Source organism: Bemisia tabaci, chromosome 1, assembly GCF_918797505.1.
Source record: "Bemisia tabaci chromosome 1, PGI_BMITA_v3".
In the NCBI taxonomy this organism is placed as follows: Eukaryota; Metazoa; Arthropoda; class Insecta; order Hemiptera; family Aleyrodidae; genus Bemisia; species Bemisia tabaci.
Window position 1 is genome coordinate 39,507,297 of NC_092793.1, and position 22,513 is coordinate 39,529,809.

General features: G+C 40.3%; 1 protein-coding gene across 2 annotated transcripts in view; it reads left to right on the plus strand.

Moving 5' to 3' along the window:
• Positions 1-416: 416 nt before the first annotated feature.
• The window catches only part of Ubqn (ubiquilin), an 85,551-nt gene continuing 63,454 nt past the window's right edge, over positions 417-22,513 (plus strand). The window contains exons 1-5 of one of the 2 annotated variants that reach the window (XM_072300843.1): positions 417-633; positions 4,268-4,466; positions 11,290-11,531; positions 19,781-19,919; positions 21,154-21,267. In XM_072300843.1, coding sequence (XP_072156944.1) covers positions 466-633; positions 4,268-4,466; positions 11,290-11,531; positions 19,781-19,919; positions 21,154-21,267 — 862 coding nt within the window. In that variant the 5' untranslated portion in view covers positions 417-465. Of the gene's footprint in view, positions 634-1,026; positions 1,069-4,267; positions 4,467-11,289; positions 11,532-19,780; positions 19,920-21,153; positions 21,268-22,513 lie in introns of those variants that run through there. The other variant, XM_072300845.1, reaches the window with a different exon arrangement.

Here is a 22,513-nt window from a genome sequence, read left to right on the forward strand (position 1 = left end):
CTCAAGGACTCACGTGGTGCTGTACGGACTCTAAAACACAGCGGTGGCGCCCCCTGCGCGGAGAAATTTCTTACTTCACGCAGCTGTAGATACACCTTAACACCCACATTACTACGAAATTGACGCAATAAACGATTATAAGCAATTGCAAGTCAGTCTGGTGACGAACATGTGGCGAAGAAGTGCGAAAAAATGGCGGTTATGGATGTAAACAATAACATTACAACAATCCAGCAAACTCGGCAGCGGTCCACAGCAGCCGAGAACCTCGCTGAGCTGTTGGGCAGTTTGCTGAGCAGCCATCTTGGAAAACGGGTAAATCCACCAGAATTTACCAACGCTTTCGTTGAGCTCAACGCTCAGCGGGTAATTTTCGTTGGGCAGTTGTGGACTGCCCTCCATGAGGCGATCTGTCCATACTCTCGCTATAGGTACTCTATATTGAGTCCGTCATATGAGTCATACATGGTTATACGCAGTATACGGCAACGGCATTTACAACTAAGTACATTACATTGCATTATCAAAATGGCGGAAGGTCAGGAAGCACCCAAAAAGATTAAATTAACTGTCCAGACCCCCAAAAAAGAAAAGCAAGAAGTGGAAATAGAGGAGAATGCATCAATCAAAACGGTAAGTTCTGACAAGAAAATCAACCTTTCATGTAGATTTTACCCATGTTTTTGCTCTCAGGCTGGAAGTCTTATCGCCGTCGGTTAGGCCTAAACTACGTTATAAAGTTCATTTCCAATGATTTTCGGAACATATCAAGTTTGATTACTGTCGGTCTCCTCTGTACTAATTTCGGAACCCACCTAGCTTCACGAATTTCTTCTTATTTAATGTCAGCTTCCTGTAAACCTGTGTTAATGAGTGTCTAACATGGGGATGTTGCGCATTTCCTACTTGGTACTCGCATGCGTTTGGAACATCAGTACATTTTTAAAAAATTCAGGAACTCGGTCCAGATACCCGTAGTTTAGTCTAACTTCGGCAGATCCAGCCTGACAAGGAAGACTTCCCTCATCCTAGAGAAGTTAGATGATCCTGGGCGGCTTGTCGGATGGAGTAAGTCTGACCGTCTGGACTGAGCTCAAGTAATCAGTAACTTATCAGGAATGTTTTGTACTCCTAGGGGACTCAAAATGTGATACTCTTCAATTACTGGGAGGAACCCCTAGTGTTATTCTCGAGCCTTCACAGAGAGTTCTCAGTTGACTCACATTGAATTGTAAAACGCAAGGTTATGGGAGTCTCTTTTAATTTAACCATAGCTATCACTCCGCGCATAGTCGATTGCATCCGATGATCTTGCCATACCTTAGTAAACCACTCATAGTTGATGTGAGCAAAAGATAAACTTGTCATCTGCATGCTCAAGTGCGACAGGATTTTGGCGGCTGCTGCTGCGAAATATCAGCTGATATCGATCAGGGAATGCTCCGAACAGGTCTCGCTACCTGCTTAAATTCCTTAACTAAGAACTATCCAAGTGTCGGGAGTCATCAGTCCTAAATTTCTCAATAGTTGTCAGATTGTGATGGTCCCAAAATTAGAAGATCTCTGTTGTCGTGTTTATGAAGTGCTATTCTAGGTGGCATAGTACTTCGATAGCTAATGTCATATGTAGAGTCTTGCATTAGTTAGTCTATGATTGGCATGCTGCATTAGTACAAATTTACAGCACTTTACCCACATGGACACATTCTAATGAGTTGCCTTGGTTACCGGCCGCTACACAGTGGGGAAAAACGCCAATCTAGCTGCTCAAAAGTCCCTGTGTCAACGCTCTTGATTTTTATTTGTGCTTTGTGGGTTAAAAATGTAGCCAAAGGATAGGGGGACCCAAATTAAGGCAAGAAAATATTTTGTCAACCCTCCTTGGGCTATATTTTCGCCGCACAATGGCCCAATCCAAAGAGCTTGGTGGACCATCTTTTTACACCTACTTTTGGTTCACTTTACGTGAATTTTTCTTAATTATCTGATTTGCTGTGTTGCGTTACACTTCTTTCAAAACAATCTCACCAATCATAACATCACTTAATGGCATTGTACACTGAAAAATTGAATGTTACGTACAGTAAAAATATGAAATTAAAAATTAGTAGATCTATTCAGTTTACAAGACAATAACATTTATTTTAATCGATACAGGCGTTTTTTTAATACTAAGATACTTTTTGAATTGTGAAAAGACAATGAAATCAAACACTGAAACAGCATGAGAAAAGAAGAGGAAAAAAGAAATAAAGAAGAATCGAAAAATTAATGGAGAAAAAGAAAGAAAAGATAGAAATTATAGCATTATAACTAAATAATTTTATAAACAACCAATAACAATAAATAACAAATAAGAATAATTTAAGAATAACTTAAACAATAATTATAACAATGAAAAGGAAAAAAAGAAAAAAATATAAATGCAACAAAGCTGCGACTAAATCACAAAAGCTGCGACTTTTACCAACTTTTTTTGGCATACCATTGTCTGAATCTATAAAAAGTGATAATTACCCGCAAGAATATTCACCTCCTCTCGTAGCCAGTGAAATTTTTCTTTCAATGTAATTTTTTGTGACTTATTCTGATTGCTAAATGTGTTCATGATGTTAATTATTCATCAAATTTTCATGCGATTTAGTTGTTGTACATTTTAATATGCATGAATTTTGAATTTGAATATATTTCTTGAATTTCGGACGAAAATTGACTCTTGCTCTTCTTGATTATTCGTAGGTACTTAAAAAAAAAAGAAAAAGAAAAAAAAAATACAAAATACATTACAACCTCTTTAATTTAAAAAAACAACGGACCAGTGTCCGACACGTTCAATGCCTTTTCTCCCTGTCCAATAGTATTATTAGGATGCTTTTTACTTTATTTTCATCCTGCCATTTCTTATACCTCAAAATTATGGAAGTAGATTCCGAAAACAGATTGTGTTAATTTCATGCAGGTATACTTTGTTCAGTTATTCAATGTGGCAACCCCCCCTTCCTCCCTTCTCAAATAACCATCCAAAAAAGAAGAATAGTAAAATCGTTGGTCGTTTTGGATAATTAATCATTAATTTAGTCAAATGTATTATAGCTCAAGCTCCAAGCCAAATTGTCAAATAATTATTCCGGTATTTGAGCGTGAATTTGCTATTTTTCGAAAATTTACCATGTTTTAGTTAATGATGGAGTAAAACTGACTTCAGATTCGTGATCAGCGACCCAAAAAACATATAAAAACATGTATTGCATGCCAACAAAGGTGATACTCCAATTAATGCCGCCTAGATCTGGCTCTGGAACCAATGTGCGCCGCGCCTAGTGCATCAAGAACGCCTCGACGCCGGGCCATTAATCTTCGTTTATCTCTTTAAACCGCAAAAAACCGCAAAATATCTCTTCAGATTATGAAACTACATGAAATTCTGCGTCACCTAGTACAAGTCTGATATTGGTATTCACCGGTATTTGATACATTCCAATCCTCTGAAGTTTAAAAACACAGATTTTTCAGAGCAGGTGTTAAAGAAATAGAAACTATAAGAAAAAATGATGAGGAAATAAAATAAATGATTTGACTTACTTCTCAGGGAATCTGCTATGCTGGAAAACCATTAATTGCATAACCTGTTGCGTGAACACCATCAGTACGGAACGCATTTGTTGCGTCTTCCATCTGGGCTTCCAGTCTTACCTGTTTACGCTCACGGTTCATCATCAATTTTTTGATAACAAACAAGATTCTGGTGAATTTAATCACTGATTTGGTGTCAGTGGATATCTGAGAATGAAATGCAGCCTCTGGTAGCTTTCTACCAAACACTTGAAATTACGACTTTTGAGCGGCTAGATTGGTCGTTTTCCCCACTGTGCGCTAGGAGTGTGAGGCAGGTATCTTTCAGAAGTGTCTATTGCCAAATATTGTATTTTTATATACAGCACTGGAAGTCTCAGTATCTTCTTTGATAATCATATGTAACCTATTCTAATCAGAGGAAACTTACTTTAAATTCACTTGAGAAATCTATATGGAAGTCACCTTTAGAAGACTTCTATAAATTCACCATTTGCAATTTCTTTGATTTTGAATGTAGGTACCTTAATTATTAGTTCAAGTCTATCTTTATCTCAGAATTTACCTAATGTTAAGTAACTCAAATCTGATTTGCAAAAGGGCATCAGCTTATTCATCCTCTTTTTACAAAAAATTTTGCTGCTTTTACAATTTTCTGTGTCTCATGCTCCAAATTTTTTTATTTACTTTTCAGTTCAAGGATTTGATTGCCACAAAATTCAATGCTCAACCAGAGCAACTATGTTTGATTTTTGCCGGAAAAATAATGAAAGACCATGAAACTTTGGCAACCTATCATATCAAAGAAGGTTTGACCATACATTTGGTGATTAAATCCAATACTAGGCAAGCAGAACCTAACAATGCTACAACTGTTACCCCTCCACCAGCAGGTAAGGCCAAGTTCATTGTAAGGAGGGTGGTTTTTGTTGGTTGTTGATAAGGATGAACTATGAGGGCTTCATTGACACATATTTATTCACTATTTCATTTCTTGGTAGTCACATACAGATATTTATACATATATGGTTCTAAGGTCTAGGACTGGGCTATGAGATGGGGAGGGGGGAGGGGGTTCGGGTCTGAGCCGAGTTTGGTGAACGCGTCCGGGGCGTGATGGTGATACGGGTCTGAGCCGTGGTGGTCGCGGGTCCAAGCCGAGATATTGACGGGCCTGGCCGATGACTGGGAGATGGGTTCTCTTTCACATTTTGACTGATACTGTGTTTTGGCCTATGCCCCGGCCACTATTTATAGTCGATCGCCGACTCCCCACCAGGCTGGTTTGCACCACTTTGCTGTAGGGAATCGAGCGATCGAGCTGCAACTAGTGGCCGAAGTTGGAATTGCTTCGAGCAGATGCGTCAGCACGCCACGCGCATTACTGAGTGCGAGTGCCACACCTTACGCACCTAACAAAATTGCGAAGCAATTTCAAAAGGCCGAACAACCAGGCAAGATGGAGGGTGAAAAAACGGGCGCTAACTATGGAAGCTGCCACGTGAACATTTGAAAGGGGTGCTAACAATGGGGGGGGGGGGGCTTCTTATAGCATAATTCTAGCTAACTCATGGGCGCTGAAGAGCGGCCAGCATGAGTAAGAGGCGCTAAGAAAGGTGACTGTCTCATAAGAGAAAAGTATGGTATATCTTAAACTAGTTGGGCGCTTGGTAGCTGCCTCAGAAGAAAATTACATTCTATCTTAAATTAGAAGGGCGCTTGGTGGTAGCTGCCACATAAGGAAAAAGTGCGGTATATCTTAAACTAGTTGGGCGCTTAATGGTAGCTGCCTCAGAAGAAAAAAAAAGTTATGTTACATCTTAAACTAAGGAGGCGCTCTAGTGGCTGCCTCATGTGTATTTAAAGGAATAATTTATGTATAAAATAATTGAAAAAAGGCGCACTGAGAAAGTTGAGGAGCGGTTTTCTTGGCTGTTTGGGGGCTGGGGTCCAGTCGCATTCAAGTGAGGTCAGGAGGGCGTCTAGTTTACGGTTGATATCGATCTCGATAGAGAGAATGAGGCGATGTTCGGCTAGGATGAGTCTAGGGCCTCTTGAGAAAATGCGATAATTTGACGGTCTTGAAAGCAGAAGTGTGCCACGCGCTTGTGGCCGTAGGGAGATGTGTATGATGGCAGCAGGCAGGTCCAGAGTGTCCGTGGGAGCAGATGAGTGCTGGGGCTCTCAGTTGTCGATAGAGCGGAGAGTCTTGAAGTTTCTGTCTGGGATGCTTCGTGATGGGATTCAGATTCTGGTTCGGTATATTGCTTTGAGGCGGGAAGCCACATCATTTTCATTGACCAGAGTGTATGCTTTGGCAATGAATGTGTGTCAGGAGAGTCTTCGGTTTGGCGGGAAAAATAGGCAGAAGGGGGGGGGGTGTATTCTTGGGCGTCGGGATATGACGAGGGAAGGATGAGTGGACTGGAGACGGCTGCGCTGCAGTGAGTGCTTGTGCCGCTGTGGCCGTAAATCTTGGCGAAGAGGCTGGTGATTTTTTGGGGCGTAGTTGCTAAGTTTCGTAGTGCTAAGTCTTAAGTCTAAGCCGTATATTATATGTCCTTAAGTATTCTTAAATTATGTAAATTTTGTGACATAGCATGTGGGCTATATTCATTACTTAGTGGGCTGGTTCAAGTTCAGTTTGCTCGTCCTCAGATTCTGACGGCGCATCTGTGTTGTAGAGGCTTGAATGCAGGATTTCGTCCGGCTCCTTGTGCTCGCTGATTGTTGTGAAGGAACGATGCACGTAGAGCTTTCCTCGTTGATGGGCCCTTGTTGCAGTTGACGGAATTTCAGTCAGTTGTTGCCGTAGTTCATGGGTGACTCTGTTCCTCTTTGTCCTTGCTTCCGGGTCATCCTTATTCTTCTTTAGTATTAGCTCAGCATAGTTGTTTGCTTTTATTCCGGAATTCGATTCCGTGATGTAGCTGACTTCTTGTGCCATGTTGTCGTTTTTAAGGTTGAGAAAAAGAGGGGGAAAAAAAATAGAAAAAAAGGGGGGCGCTACGTTACCGCTAAGCGGGAGCTGCCCCGTTGCAAAAGCAAAAAAAAATGTAGCTCAATACGCTGTGACAATAGCGGAGCTGTTTAGTTATCAGTGCTCTTAACGGCTGCGACAATAGCCAGGGGTAACGCCGTGACAATGGCGCGAGCAACCGAGAGCGGATTTGCGCTATGACAATAGCGCTACGCTCTGAGGAAAAAAAATAATAAAAAAAATTATGTTTCTTAGCTCAGTACGCCGTGACAATGGCGGAGCTGCTGAGGTATCGGTCGCTCTTAACGGCCGTGACAATGGCCAGGGGTAACGCCTTGACAATGGCGCGAGCAGACCGAGAGCGGATATGCGCTATGACAGGAGCGCAACGCTCTAGTTAAAAAAAAGAAGCAATCAACCTTAAAAAGAACTTTCAATTTTGACTCTGCTGCTGGATCCTTCAGGATGACTTGGTGCTGGGGGGTAGATCCTTGTAGAGATGTTGTTGTGTGGTACGGGATCGTTGCGCCTCCACCATTGTAAGGAGGGTGGTTTTTGTTGGTTGTTGATAAGGATGAACTATGAGGGCTTCATTGACACATATTTATTCACTATTTCATTTCTTGGTAGTCACATACAGATATTTATACATATATGGTTCTAAGGTCTAGGACTGGGCTATGAGATGGGGAGGGGGGGGGGGGGGTTCGGGTCTGAGCCGAGTTTGGTGAACGCGTCCGGGGCGTGATGGTGATACGGGTCTGAGCCGTGGTGGTCGCGGGTCCAAGCCGAGATATTGACGGGCCTGGCCGATGACTGGGAGATGGGTTCTCTTTCACATTTTGACTGATACTGTGTTTTGGCCTATGCCCCGGCCACTATTTATAGTCGATCGCCGACTCCCCACCAGGCTGGTTTGCACCGCTTTGCTGTAGGGAATCGAGCGATCGAGCTGCAACTAGTGGCCGAAGTTGGAATTGCTTCGAGCAGATGCGTCAGCACGCCACGCGCATTACTGAGTGCGAGTGCCGCGCCGCCACATCATTTTCCTGTCTTGGTTTGAACAGTCATCAATTGGTAATCATGCCACGATGTATTCTGTAGGTTTGTAGGGGAATCATTTTAGTTGCGGACGTTACATTCCATGCATTAAACTTTCCATCAGTTGGTTTGTCGGCCCGAAAAATTCAAAAATTTTCGAACACTGAGAAATGTACCTTACTCTCTATAATGCTGCAAATTTTCATTTCAGAAGATTGTATTACAAAGCAAGGTACAGGTGAAAGAAGGCCATTGCGGACGTTACTAAAAAGATCTCTCATTTTTGAGGGCCTCACTTTGACTTTAATTTGTATAGAAATAATATATTTCATCTATATCCTGGTTGGCCCTGGTAATAATGTCTCATCGAGTGTACTTTTCAATCAAGTATCTATAGCGAATAAACTTTATATGATTTTGTTGAGGTATTGCCATTTTTATGGTGTAGCAGACGTTACACCCATTGAACTTTGTACCTAAAATAGGCCGTAACTCTCGTAGTTTATGAAGTAATTGAATTAAAAGGTAACAGCATGAGATAGGAAAGCCAATAGTCACAACGGTACATGAATTTTTCCTTAAATTCAATACTAATGACTGTGAGAAAATTTTCCGTTGTAAATATCTAAGGTGATGGTAGAGCCAAGTTTCTATCTTTAAAATGCAACTTAAAAATAAATTTAAGCACAAATTATTTGTGAAATGAACAGAGCAGCAAAAGTGAGAGATGTTACGTTTGTCATGAATGAAAAGATGCACCTTTTTAAAAAAATACAGGGTGTCCCAGATCACCCGTAAAAGGCTATTTTTTCAGTTATTTTAGGTCGGACGAAGTCGACGGCAAAAATGAAAGGGAAATTGACCCCAAGGAATCTCAATTTCATCCTCCTTTAAGCCCCTTCTGCCCTCTTGGTAGGTAAAACGGGTGTTCCGATTTCAAAAGTGGGGATGCCGGTGAGCGTCAAAATTTTGAAATTATGCCATCAAACTCAGGCGGTACAAAGAATTTTAACCTACACCATCACCAAAAAATCCAAAAATGGCCAAACCCGGAGCCCAGAACATTTCCTTTAAGTTTTTCACTGCACACGAACATATTTCTTCTTTATAACATGTTGAAAAAATCACAAAAAAGTGATTTTCACGGGCATCGATAGATAGCGGCAATGTGCAGCATTACCGATATAGGCCCCCGCGTGTGCACTATAGTAACGCTGTTATAGCAGGAACCGCAGGATAGACACAATAACATTTTTGTTGAACACAAAGAGAAGTTAAAAGCAGTCACAATCAATAGTTAAATTGCATTGAAATGTACATCATCAGGACTTTATCAAATATTTAAGAAAATAATAAAAAACGTTTTACCAAAGTTAAATTTAAAAATGAATACACTTCATATGCAAAATAAATTGAAACATAATAGGGCTGCCACAATGTACCTGCATTTATAATAGCAGCCTATCAAACAAATTAAATGTGAGATTACTTCTTGCTAGAGCCGTGAAATGTCCTCTGCGTTGCGGACGTTTTCACTTTTTCAACGCTGTTTAACATGAAAACTGAAGTATCTAAATACATTCTGATATCGCTAAAGTATCAATTAAGATTACCTATGTCCTATCGTTTACCAAACATGAACTTCTAAACTGGCTCCTGCGTTAAATGGCGTCAAGTTTAGAGGCTTTTCTGTTGCGGACGTTACATTTTCACTTACCCTCACAAAATGAGGGAAAATATCGCATATATTTGAATTTTTCTGCTCTGTGAAGCTGTTTTATATTGTTAAGGAACTTGAATTTAACTCCATGTGGTTGTAAATCTTATAGATGCAATATGTAGTGAATAAAAATTGCTCCAAATATAACCTTAAAAATCACAGATCTGAGCATGCCTTTAGAGAAACTGAAAAATCTTGCGAATTTAGGAACTTGAAATAAAAAGAGAACTCAATTCATAAAATTGAAGGTTTTCCCTATTCTGTGTACAAAATTTTATCGCGCACAAGTTGAGTTGATTTATTAACCTCGAAGGTCCCCTTTCGAAATAATTTCCCTGTAGAAAATTCCCAATAATGCACCAACTGGGGCATGTGAAAAGGTAGAAAGACCAGGAGCTTGCGGTAAGGCCCGAAATATTTGGCAAAAGGATTAAACTTCTTCTTCCGGTCAAAGATACTGATCGTTCTCATCTTGGTTAGCATACAAATGGGCAAAATTTCAGCCCCCTCGGATAATTAGGGGGGAGGGGGCAGGGGGGCAAAGTTGCAATTTTTTTAAAACTTTAAAAATCGATATCTCGCGAACGGTTTGAGTGTAAGTGTTGCGGTTTGCGCTAAAAAACGTCAAAAAATATTCTCTACAAGAATATTAATGCTGTTTGCAAGGTTGCGTAATTTATCGCGGTCATAAATCGATTTTTTCGATTTTGAAGGTTCGACTTTTTTTCGTTTTTCGTCTCTCCTCTCTTTGGAATCGTTGCTACGTGAATAAAAACCTGTTGAGGTGATTCTCCATGAAATTCTGCATCTACCACACTTTGTCTGATCTTGGGGAAACGATTCGTTCGTGAGTTATAGCGATTTTTCTGCGCGTTATCGGTTACGCGCGGGCGGCTTATCGGCGGCGCTCCATCCTGCGCGGGCAAGGCAGAGGTTGTTTCACCGCTAGGGCCTTATATTCATGCTGTAGGCTGTAATTATCGATATTTTCTCTCCCCCCACCCTTCCCCTGCAATACATATTTGTTTAATACTTCGTTATACAGGGTATCCCAGATCACCTGTAACAGGTCTTTTTCTCGGTTGGTTTAGGTAGTACGAAGTGGGGGCCGCGGGATTGAATAGGGAATTGACCCCAAGGAATCCGAATTTCACGGTCCCGAAACCCCCAATGCCCCCCTTGTGAGGTAAAGAGGGGGTCACGATCCCCAAAGTCGGGAGACATTGTGCCTCCCCCTTTTACCCCCGAGGGTGGCTAGGGGGGCATCGGGACCATGAAATTCGGATTCCTTGGGGTCAATTCCCTATTCAATCCCGCGGCCCTCCACTTCGTACTACCTAAACCAACCGAGAAAAAGACCTGTTACGGGTGATCTGGGATACCCTGTATAACGAAGTATTAAACAAATATGTATTGCAGGGGAAGGGTGGGGGGAGGAGAAAATATCGATAATTACAGCCTACAGCATGAATATAAGGCCCTAGCGGTGAAACAACCTCTGCCTTGCCCGCGCAGGTTTACAACACAACCCACCATAAACAACATACCATACCATACCATTACCATGAATAATCAGAATGATACGATGAGCAATATTTTGAATTATCCCGGGAGAGATAGGTACCAATCGGCAAAGTCGCTTGATTGAGTCTTGTTTCTCGTTTCCATTTTCGATGAAGCATGGATTCAAAATCAGGACTCCACAGTTTCCCTTCTTTCCTCATGAATGGATGGAAAAATGCAATTTTCTAAAAGAAAATGCTGTAAAACCAGACATTCATTTTGTCAGACAATAGATTCTTTTTTCTATTGCTTGATCAATTGTGAAAATGTGCAGGAGCGGCCTCTTTCAACAGTGGGAAGAGAAAATTTCTAGTTGATAAGCCAATGGTAGAGGCCTTAATCGCCAGGAATCCATAGATTTACATATTCCAAATGTAATGCAAATTAATAGTTAATTTCATCAACATTTCAGCTGACATTGGAGCAACTCCATTTGGATTGGGATCCCTCGGCGGTATTTTAGGTTTAGACAGTATGGGAATGGGGTCACCCAATTTCATGGAACTTCAACAGCGCATGCAACGAGAAATGTTACGCAACCCTAACATGCTCCAGCAAATGATGGATAATCCACTTGTTCAACAGTTAATGAACGATCCAAGCAACATGCGTCAGCTCATCATGGCTAACCCTCAGATGCAAGAATTGATGGATGTAAGTGAACAATGATCAATTTTTACCCTGTGAAAAAGACCAAAGATTGACTCAAATTCTTCAATGAGTATACTCTGAAAAGGGTTTTACTTAAAAATTTTCTCAGGAAGGTTTTATGACTCCTTTGTTTGCGATACCATTTGATGCAGAAATACTTAATGGTACCTCACGCAAAGCTAATCGTCCAAATCCAAAACTCAGTAATGGGCCTATTGCAAACTTCAGCCAGAGCAAAAAGGAGAGTTATTTCTCCCAGAAACTGGCCCGAAAATTATGGTGAGCGCATTGGGAAAGTTTAAAAAAAACCCTTAACTTCATTGTCTGCGAACGAAATATGCGATTTTTTAGGTTGTTCTAAGTAAGAAACGATACTACGGCATATATAGTCGTATCCGTTAAAAGGGTGGATGTCGAGTTTCTCAGTTTTCAAGAGAACGCACTCAAAGTTTTCAAAGCTCTGCATTTTGACTCCATTTGAAACCAAGAGAATTTGGCTTAAGGATTTTATGTTGAACAAATCCCCCCCCCCCCCCCCAAAAAACACCTTCCTCACTTAGACTTTTTAACTCAAAGCAAAACTCAGTAAGCTCCATTGGGTTGAAATAAAAACATCAGCCGTTCTTACAGATAATGTTTTTATGACGGTTAAAGTCAGGGTTTTAGACAATGTAAGCAATGTTCAATGCCTGAATTAACAAAAACTTATTGTTTACTGAGCATTTTAAGAAAAAACACCAAGAAATGGCCCGAACTGTATATAACATGCATACACATGAGTTGCTGCCACAGCGCTCTCTTGCGCTCTGTGATCCCTAATCGCCACAAAACTCGGTCCTCCCACAACCTGTCAGGGAGTTGGCACTCCCTCATCTCATTCTGAACCCCCTGTTGCCACCCTCTTACTGAGCGTCCCCTTTAGTCTCCTCCCAGGAGGAACCCAATCAAGCATCTTTTTTGGCAGCCTCTCTTCTGTCATCCTATTTACATGACTGTACCAGACAAGCTGTTTGGTCATGACGTTGAACACGATGTCATTTTTGACTTCTATGATCTGACGCACTCTATCATTACAGACCTGATCTCTCCTAAAACTTCCTGCCGACCTCCTCCAGAAATCCGTCTCCGTTGCTCTTAATATATCCTGTGTCCGTTTCTTCAGCTTCCTAACTTCACATCCGTGTGTTAATATACTTTTAATCACAGCGCTGTATGTCCTCCTGTTATCTTTGGAAATCCGCTGATCCCAGAGGATTCCATTTAACATCGCCATAGCCTGCCTTGCTAAGGTGTTTCTTTCCTTGTAGTTTGATCTGTCCTTCCATCCTGGGTCAACCGTACTCCCAAGTATCTATAAGACGCACAGCCTCTGATCTGCTGCGCATCCTCCAACTCAATTCTTTGATGATCATCTCCTAAAGTCATCTTCTCAGATTTGGATATAACTGTATATGACAAGGTGGTAAAATGGTGCTGGATCCACACCATTTCGCAAGGAAAACACAGCCAAAAAATTTCCATTTGAGTCCAACTATTTTTGAGCTTTAATGAGTACCAGTGCAAGACTGAGGGAAAGAGTGTTCAGCTCAGGCAGCTTGCATCTGATCATCAAGTAAAGGTCACGCCGAGAGATCTATGACGTTTTGGGTCTCTTTAGTCCTCATCAGCAAATCATGTTCGTCAGTGAACCCAACTTAGCATCCCGCAAAATCAAAGACAGCATCAAATGAAATTAGTATTTTATAAGTCTGTATTTTAGTAAGTGGTAAAAAAACGAAGCATTCGGTAACTTCTAGCAAAATAAGGAACGAATTTTATTAGTCTTCTAAAACAAAATTAAATTAAAGCTTCAATCTTCCAAAGAATAGTTTGAATGAAAGTGGTGTCCTCTGAAAACGGGTGACCATTAACTGCTTAACCATGGACTAGTTAACCATTAACTATGCCATTAACTAGTTATGTGAAAGAATGACAAATGTTGTCATGACATCTGTCTTTTTTACATATAACACAGGTTTTGCCTGATTTCTCACTCCAGAATTGAGATCTAAGTCTATAAATTTGTACACATGCTTATGAGTTTCCATCCACTCAAAAAACTGTTCTCCCTTAAAATGACGAATGGTTACACCCGTCGTTTTTTCAGATACGGCTTCATATGTGAATATTTCACAAAAAGAGCCGTTCTATCCAACCCTTGCGCACTACAATGCCACACAATATTCAACATGGCTGACAATATTCATTAAGCTTCCTGCTTCAAATGTGATACCACAGCAACAGCACAGATGAACATTTCGTAAAAAGGGTCATTCCATCCAACCCCTGCGCACTAGAATGCCACATTATATTCAACATGGTTTACGCTTATACACAAATCGTGAAATTAACACCATGTTATTTTTCAACACAAGGAAAATCTGAATCTAAACACAATGTTGCTGAAATCCCATCTCATCACGTGTGTTGGCGGTTTGCCGTAGGCCATAGGCCATGTTGAATACTACGTAGCATCCTAGTGCGCAAGGTTTGGATGGAACGACTCCCCTAACGAAATGTTCTCCTGCCGTTTTTGACCCATTTTGTGCATGGCTCTTTCATGAAGTTTTTGGAAACTAACAGGGACGCATTCAGGATGCCAAGGAATGTCCAGAAACAGTTATTCTTTATTTTGACATTTTTCACCCCAAGCCTTTTAGATTTAGGCATTGCAAATGTTTTAATGTAGTTCAAATGTTAGGTTGGAGCTGAATTTCTTTCTTAACTCTCCTTTGTACTCCCTTTCCTGTATAGCACCTCAGGAGAGTAGCATAATACTGCCGAGCTTGTTAACCTGTTTCTAATTCTTGCATTTTCAGAAACTACATTGTCTCCTGATCACGCAGTAATTTTTTCAGATTTTTCCCAGCCGTTTTTCCCTCCGAAAACGACTTTTGAAGTTCGAAATTTTAAAATGCCGCGTTTGCCCGCGCTTTAGCGGCAATCCAATATGGCGCCGGAATTACCCCCTGGCTTCTTGCCACACGTTCGACCGGGCGCCGTCAACGGGACCTCTACGCGTTCGAATATCGAGGCTAACCAAAATAACCAACTGGCTACCATCAATTTCACCTTTTGACAAAGATCTCTCTAGTTTTTGGCATATTTTCTGAACTGTTATTCGTTCAACTAAAATCTCTAACCCTGCCTTCCAAATATCTCGACCTGCAATCTCCTCGGAACCTTGGGAAATCCGAAAATATCGACCAAATTTGTGCTAGTTTACTCAGTCATTTCAGTACACTGAGATACTGTGTTTCCATGGTTTTGAAGTGAATTTGGGAATAATTCTTCTTGAAAATGTTGAGTGCATATGTCATAGAATAAAGAGATTAACGTCAACAGAAGCGAAAGCCACCGCCATGTTCATGTAAACGAAGCATGACGAAGGGAAGCTGTTTCAATAAACACTGTTTACGTTTGCGGTAGGTCGACGTTTAAAAGAGGTCGAATAATGACAGATACAAACGTTTTTAGGAATTGAAAGAGTTTTCTTTAAACTTATTAATCAATATACCGGAGAAGCACTGTGAATTCGCTTAAAATTTAAGGTTTTTTTCACTTTTCTTTTAGTAGGTAACCTCGAAATCAGTTTCAACAAGTACCAACTCTGAGAAGAAAAATGTTATCATTGGTTCTTACTGAACTTTCGCTTCTGTTGACGTAGTCTACAGAATGTAGACTACAGTTGAATATAGTGTATATAGTACACAGCACAGTATAGTACAGTAGTGTGTATAGTGTGAGTATAGTACTTGTGAATATAGTTTATTCTATGCGTATGTTTTCGCAATAGTTTTTGGTTAAATTTCAGAAAGAACAACAGATCGGACGGTCAAATCCTGACACTGCTACTAACCATGCCGAAGCTTCATGATGCGAAGCTTTGTGCTTTGTCTGGGGAAGTAAATATTTTGGAGAAAACTTCCTACTTCTCATTTACAGCAATCTAAATAGAATCAGTAATCGAATGTCCTTCCCTCAATGGCTCTCTTTAAAGAAATATCCACAATATATTACATGTATCACTTGTTTACTCTTAGGAAGCCACTCAAGACTAAATGGATTACATTCTGCATTAAGGAACCACTATCTCTGGCCCTCCCACAAAAGCACATATCTGCATAAAGAAACAAATGGCATGTATGTTGTTTCTAAAATGTGCCAGAAAGAGTGGTTCCTTATTGCAAAATGTAATCCAAATAGCCTCCGACAAACTATTCTCGGACCATAAACTCATTAAACTGTTCAGTGTTCCATAATTATTAACAGGTATATTGTGAATTGCTAGTGTGTGCTATTCTTTGATAGTTTGTCTCAATGCGAGATATGAAATCAGTGATTTAATCTCCATTTCTCATCCACTCATTTTCTATGTAATCACATCCTCCACAAGACTTCGATTCACTTTGAACCTGATATTTTTTGGTTAATAATGGCTCAGTACGCTGAGCGTTTTACCAGAAAGTCTGCTTTAAGTTACATTCTTCGACATGGAACTACACACAAATTTTGTGAAGACGCATGCCCTGACTCTGAATAAATGGATTTTGTTAAAAATCCTGAAGATGACAGGTGAGTAGCTAACTACTTTGTAAGTTCCCTTCTCAATTTTGATTACCCAAATGGTTTCTAATGGTGGATAATAAGAGTCGTCCAGAAAGTAAGTTTACGTTTACCTGTTGAATATTTCCGAAACGAAGATAGGTAGAGAAAATCTGTAATAAGCTTTGAGAAGTCAATAAGTACTCTGGTTCTCTATTGCACCGTAGATTTTTAAATTTGGCTTGATAGATCTCTAGAAAAGTGGGATTTTCTGAACCCATCTCCTCTCCGCACGGGTTCAAAATTTTACGGAGCTTCATTTGCAAGTGAGCCGTCGTGTCTATCCCTCATGGCAAAAAAGTGGCTTAGAGGTGGTTGAAATACATGTAAAACATAAGTAAGGACATTTTCCAACAAGGAATTAGCAGGATTAGCCGTGTTTACTTCAAAATACTGGAAAATGTCCTTACCCATGTTTTACATGTGTTTCAACCACCCCGAAGCCACTTTTTTGCAATGAGCGATAGACACAGTGGCTCATTTGCGAATGAGGCTGTAAAATTTTGGACCTGTGCGGAGAGGAGGTGGATTCAGTAAAACCCACTTTTCTAGAGTTCTATCAAGCCAAATATAAAAATCTAAGGTGCGTGTGAGAGCTCAGAGTGGTGGCTTTTTTAAAGTTTATTACAGATTTTCTCTAAGTACCTATCTCAGTTCAGTAGATCTTGAACAGGTAAACTCATCTCTGGACGATCCTCGTAGTTGCTCTTTCCTCTTTCTTGCAAATTATTTATTGAAATGAAATACATAAGGCTCTTTATCAGTGAAATATCACTATGAAAAAGCAACTGAGTTTAAAAACTGAGAAAAAAAAAAAGTAATCGTGACAATAAAATGAGGTGAAAAAATCCACCAACTGGAGGCATCCACTTCAAAATATTGCAATCACATGAATTTGTTGGCTGGAGTCTAGCGCATCCACCTGCACAATTGATTTTAAGGGTTTCCATGGTAGTATTGAAGGAAAATCTAGACAAATTTTCTTCGACTTATATTTTGATCACTACCTAGACATTTCTGCGGGGCGATTATTGAAATGATATCGACTGTATGTCGCCGCTTTGTCGTGTCGCGCCACCGACTAAGCGGCTCTTAGTCGATGGCGCGACACGACAAAGCGGCGACATAGAGTCGATATCATTTTAATAATCACCCTGCTGTTGTGAAATGGAGACCTCAGGATTCCATGTCAATCCAGTGATAAGAGAATACCTTGGTGTGCCTTCGCATTAACACTTAATACATTTTTTGTGATTTTCATTTACTGGATATTATATTCATTGCACACCACAAACATTTTTTATGAGAAAACCACGTATGTTCCAAAGAATTCAATACAAGTCATGTGCATGTTGGAGCAAATTTACTTCCGTTCTAGTTTGAACATTATTGGTATGTACTTTTCAATTTCATGATTAAACGGCTTTTGCCGAAGGGTCTGTTGGTGCCGGCACAGGCAGTTCCAAGGTAGAGTGTAGATCCATGTCGAAGAAAATTCCTTTGAACTGATTTTTTAGTAAATTAATGCTCAGATAACTGAAGCATAATTTACTACACTATCAGACTTCAAAGGGAGTTGGTCATGAGGAAGTATTCACAACAGCATGGGAAAGAATATATGGATATATAAGTAGAAGTAATGAGCAAATATACAGATTACTGACTTTAACCAGGGTGTCTACGAGTCCGGAAAGTCCAGAGAAAGCACACATTTTTTGAAGTCGGTCCGTAAGTACCTAAAAAGAATGTGAATCTCGCGGAAGGTCCGTAATTTATCGCAATTTTGCGCTGCGCGTTCAGTTCGATCGCCTGATAGTCATGCAACCCTCTGTGCGTTGTCCGTCAGGCGTATTAGTGCAATGTCAGCCCGTAAGAGCGCGGTTGTTGTAGAGGAGCGAAATAAGGCATTTCCATAGATTTGATGGAAACACTTGAAAAGGCCTCGGGAACAGCCGAAAAGGCCACAGGAACAGCCGAAAAGGCCATGGGAACAGCCGAAGTAAAGCGCGCGGCAGTGCCAAAATCGAAGAATTGCGATACGTATTGAAAAAGTACTTCATTTTTCCCCAAGGCGAGGTACTTAAATTTTTCCTTAAGTACCTAAAAAGCACTGAAAAAGTGCTTATTTTATTTTTGTGGACCTCAGTAGACACCCTGCTTTAACACTCAAAAAGGAGGGAAATTCTTAGAGTAAGTGCTTGGTATCAGATGTTCTAGCAGCATAATGCCTGTCCAATGTGAAGATTGTTTGAATACCAAATGGTTGCAAGTGCAAGAATCTATGAATGACCGCAGAAAATGTATCATTAGAAGAACACATATAAGTATATTTTGACTAACACAAGCACTGTTAAAATCGTGTCCAATGTTAACCCCAACACCGAAAACACGGTGATTTCAACTGAAAAACAAACACCTCTAGATACTTTAGTGATAGGGACACACACATATAACTAACACAGTTTTGGAAGATATTTTCCCAACGTTCCAAGGAGATAGCAGGTCGAGATATTTGTGAAGCAGGGTTAGATATTTTTAACGAATAACAGTTCAGAAAATATTCCAAAAACTAGAGAAATCTTTGTTAAAAGGTGAAATTGATAACAGCCAGTAGGTTGTTTTGATTAGCCTCGATATTCGAACGCTCAGAGGTCTCGCTGACGGCGCCCGGTCGAATGTGTGGCAAGAAGCCAGGGGGTAATTCCGGCGCCATATTGGATTGCCGCTAAAGCGCGGGCAAACGCGGCATTTTAAAATTTCGAACTTCAAAAGTCGTTTTCGGAGGGAAAAACGGCTGGGAAAAATCTGAAAAAATTACTGCGTGATCAGGAGACAATGTAGTTTCTGAAAATGCAAGAATTCGAAACAAGTTAACAAGCTCATTCAGATAAAAAAGGAAAAAATTTCAAATTTCTTTAAATTTATCGGAGCCGTTTGAAATTTTATGTAATTTCAAAACACGAAATTTCACTTTCCACCTCTATGTGCCGTACTTGGTAACGATTTTGAAGCAAGAAGCTTCAAAAATAATGCATATTGTCCTCACAGAGTGAAGTTAGAAATGTATTTCAGACTTTCCTGATGTGCTCATCATGATTTCTGAGCCATTTTCTGGAAGAAATGACTCTTCTGTTTGCTCTAGCTGAATTTTGCAACATGCCCATAAAGCTTTTCTCTCTGTATATCATCATATCAAAATCTATATTTTCCTGTCTTCACATTTAGTTTCCTATCATCAAATCGTGTAACTGAAAAATACTTTGAACGCGAGAGAATTCTTCCTCTGCAATTATATCCCCGTATATGCCAATCATGTAGACCGTCAAGTGCAGCTGCCGCTCTGAAGTTCTCAAATTTCGAATTACTTCAATTTTAAGAGACTCTGCACAAGAGAAATCTTGCCCCCCCCCCCCCCCACTAAAATATAAAAGAACCATTGAAAAGTTAGAAAATTCTAAAATTTGAGAAAACTTGAATTCATTTAGAAATGATTTTTTGCTCAGTTTAGTTTGATTGAATCCATGCATCCTGATAAAAATAATAACAAAAAAACTTACCTCAAAAGCTTGTCACCCCTTGTCAAAATGTTCAATTTCATTTTCTTTCAGCGCAATCCAGAAATTAATCACATGCTGAATAATCCAGAATTATTACGGCAAACTATGGAGTTGGCGCGAAATCCAGCCATGTTGCAGGAGTTGATGCGCTCTCAGGACAGAGCGATGTCCAACTTAGAATCCATTCCAGGCAAGTGAATGTAGTTGTTCCTGTAATGTATTTTTCACTCCTGTGAATGCTGCCAGCGAAATATCGACCAGAAATTCAGAAGCTTTGTGGAAATAACGGATAGTATTACCCGTCTATGACACAATGGACCACTGTATTGAGGAAAGACTTTAGTATCACCAGAAGTTTCTCTTCATCTGAAAAAGGAGGCACACTAGGGTGTCCCTTGAAAAAATCGACCCGAATTTTCATCCAGCACACAGGGAGTTAAATTCTAGTGTGTGAAAATACTCTTAACCCCGAATTTCTGGTTGAAATGGACGGTTGTTCTAGACTGAGGGGGAAGGTGATGGACTAACAACATGGTCTCTCAAGGGTTGCTGCCAGTTAGTCTCTTACTTCTCTCCTTTGTCCATGGCAACCACCCACTTCCAGCAATAGAATTGCTCCATTTTCTCTGTGTCTATCACTTTGTCCGTTAGTGGCAATAAAATGCCTGCAGGAGACCTTGAGGAATCGGGCTCTGACTTGAAGGGTGCTGAAAGTGTTAGTCAGAAAAATCTGAAGGCCTCCAAAAAAGGGGCAAAATGCGAAGGGAACTACTGAACAATTTATATTTTCAGGAGGGAACTGCTAAGCTCGCGTTACTAATTGCCTGTGTAACACTCTCTTTTATGTGAGATTAGTGAAGCCCCCCCCCCCCCCCCCCCCCTAATGTGAACAACAATGTGAAAGGAAGAGTCTTACATGGCAAGAAAGAAAAATGAAAGCAGTAACATTTTTTTCAGCACTATCACAACTGAAAAAAACACTGACACCATGACCACAGTAACACTGCTAAAAACCAGAGATTAAATGTCTGAATGGGACAAAACCATCATATTCTTTGAAATTAGGCATTTACTCAACTTCCCAAATAGTTTGAAGAGTTGATGTTTATTTCAACATTCATTTTTCTCACTTGTTGCCGTATTTATCGAATTCGACGTACCTGAAAAAATTACGTAGTGTTATTTTATATCAGGTGGGAAATGCAACATTTCCAAAATCGTTTTGGTGGCAATGAGGCCACTGGCGAGTTTTCTCAAGATTTCTTGAGACCAAAAGAAAGTGCTAACCCTTCTGCCCTAAGCTACTAAAGTAACCAGCCAAGGAACAGTTTTTATTTTATCACTCCTTCTTTTGTCGAACATCTAGCAACTTTTCTTTCAATATTATAATATTTGTCCTTCTAAAAATAGTTAGTTTTGTGTAGGTGGTTACAATGCTCTTCAAAGAATGTATAGAGATATTCAGGAGCCGATGTTGAATGCTGCCAATGAACAATTTGGAAGGAATCCGTTTGCCTCTGTTGGCAGCAATAATACCGGTACGTCTCTTCTTTCAGTAGTATAGAAAAAGGAAACCGAAAGTATTAATAGCAACTAAATTCTGGGTTTTTTCATTGAGATTTAACAAAGTTTACGGTGTTCAGTGTTATCCAAGCTCCGAATTACAAAAGTCAATTTGGGAAGTGCATGCGGTTGAAAAGCAGAACTGGAAAATTTCGTAATTAATGTTACTGGTGTTTTGTCATTTTTTTAGACCATTTCTTCACTTTTGTGCTATGTCCATTTTCAAAAGAAAAAAAAGCCCAAAAACGCTCCACCCTAGCGTGTAAGGCAAGGAAAAAGCAAGGATTTTTGAGAATCGTCAAAATGAGGAATTTTCGAGAAAGTAAGGGAAAGCTACTGAATAAGCAAGGGATTTGAATGACAGGGTACCAGTAGACACCATGGACAAGAGAAGCAGCCATGCCAAACTTTGCAATGCGCATTCGTTGGAAGCTAACCATGCCAGTGTCGCATTAAGGTGTTCCAATTTCAGGCTACCATCTCAAAACCTAGCTCCCTGGGCTTTTTCCCAGTCCTTCTGGTCCCCAAAAGGAATGGAAAAAAAGCCTGGGGAGCAAGGTCCTGAGATGGTTGTCTGAAAACGGAACACCCCAGTGTCGTATTGTGTGGCGCTGCTTTTCTTTGGAGCAGTGAGTCAGGGCAGAAGCGGCAGGATTTGATTCAGAGCGGAACATGTCCTGTCTAATGCTGTCCGAGTGGGGAGGATAAAAAAGTGGCAAGCAAGACAGCTTTCAGCTCAGTTGAGCCTTAGCCCTGCTGTAAGCCTCTTCCTTTGGGCTGTCCGTGCCAAACTTGTGTCACGGTGCTACCTTGCTAGACGATTTACCGCGCGGCTGAAGTCATTACTACTTACAATTAGTTATTTATTAATCGTGTTTTAATAATCAAATATTTTCTTTTAGAATCTAGTGATCTATAAAATGTCATGTTGGGTGGCTGTATCTTAAATGACACATGATTGTCCCGTGATAACTCTAAAGATAGGCTCTTTTTAGTCTCGATTGACAATAGGCAGCATGTGTGTTTTGTGGTGGAAAGGCCTTTAAAATTGCCGCAATAGGCGAATCCGGCGTTGAAAGTCACTTATAGGAGCGAAAATACATATATCTTGAAAACGCTTGCCTTATCGGAAGCAGATCTTTCAAACAACAGAGAAGTGTAAATTTGTGAATGAAGCAAAGTTCTATAGTATGGGGAGATAAACGTTTTATTAGGAAAAAA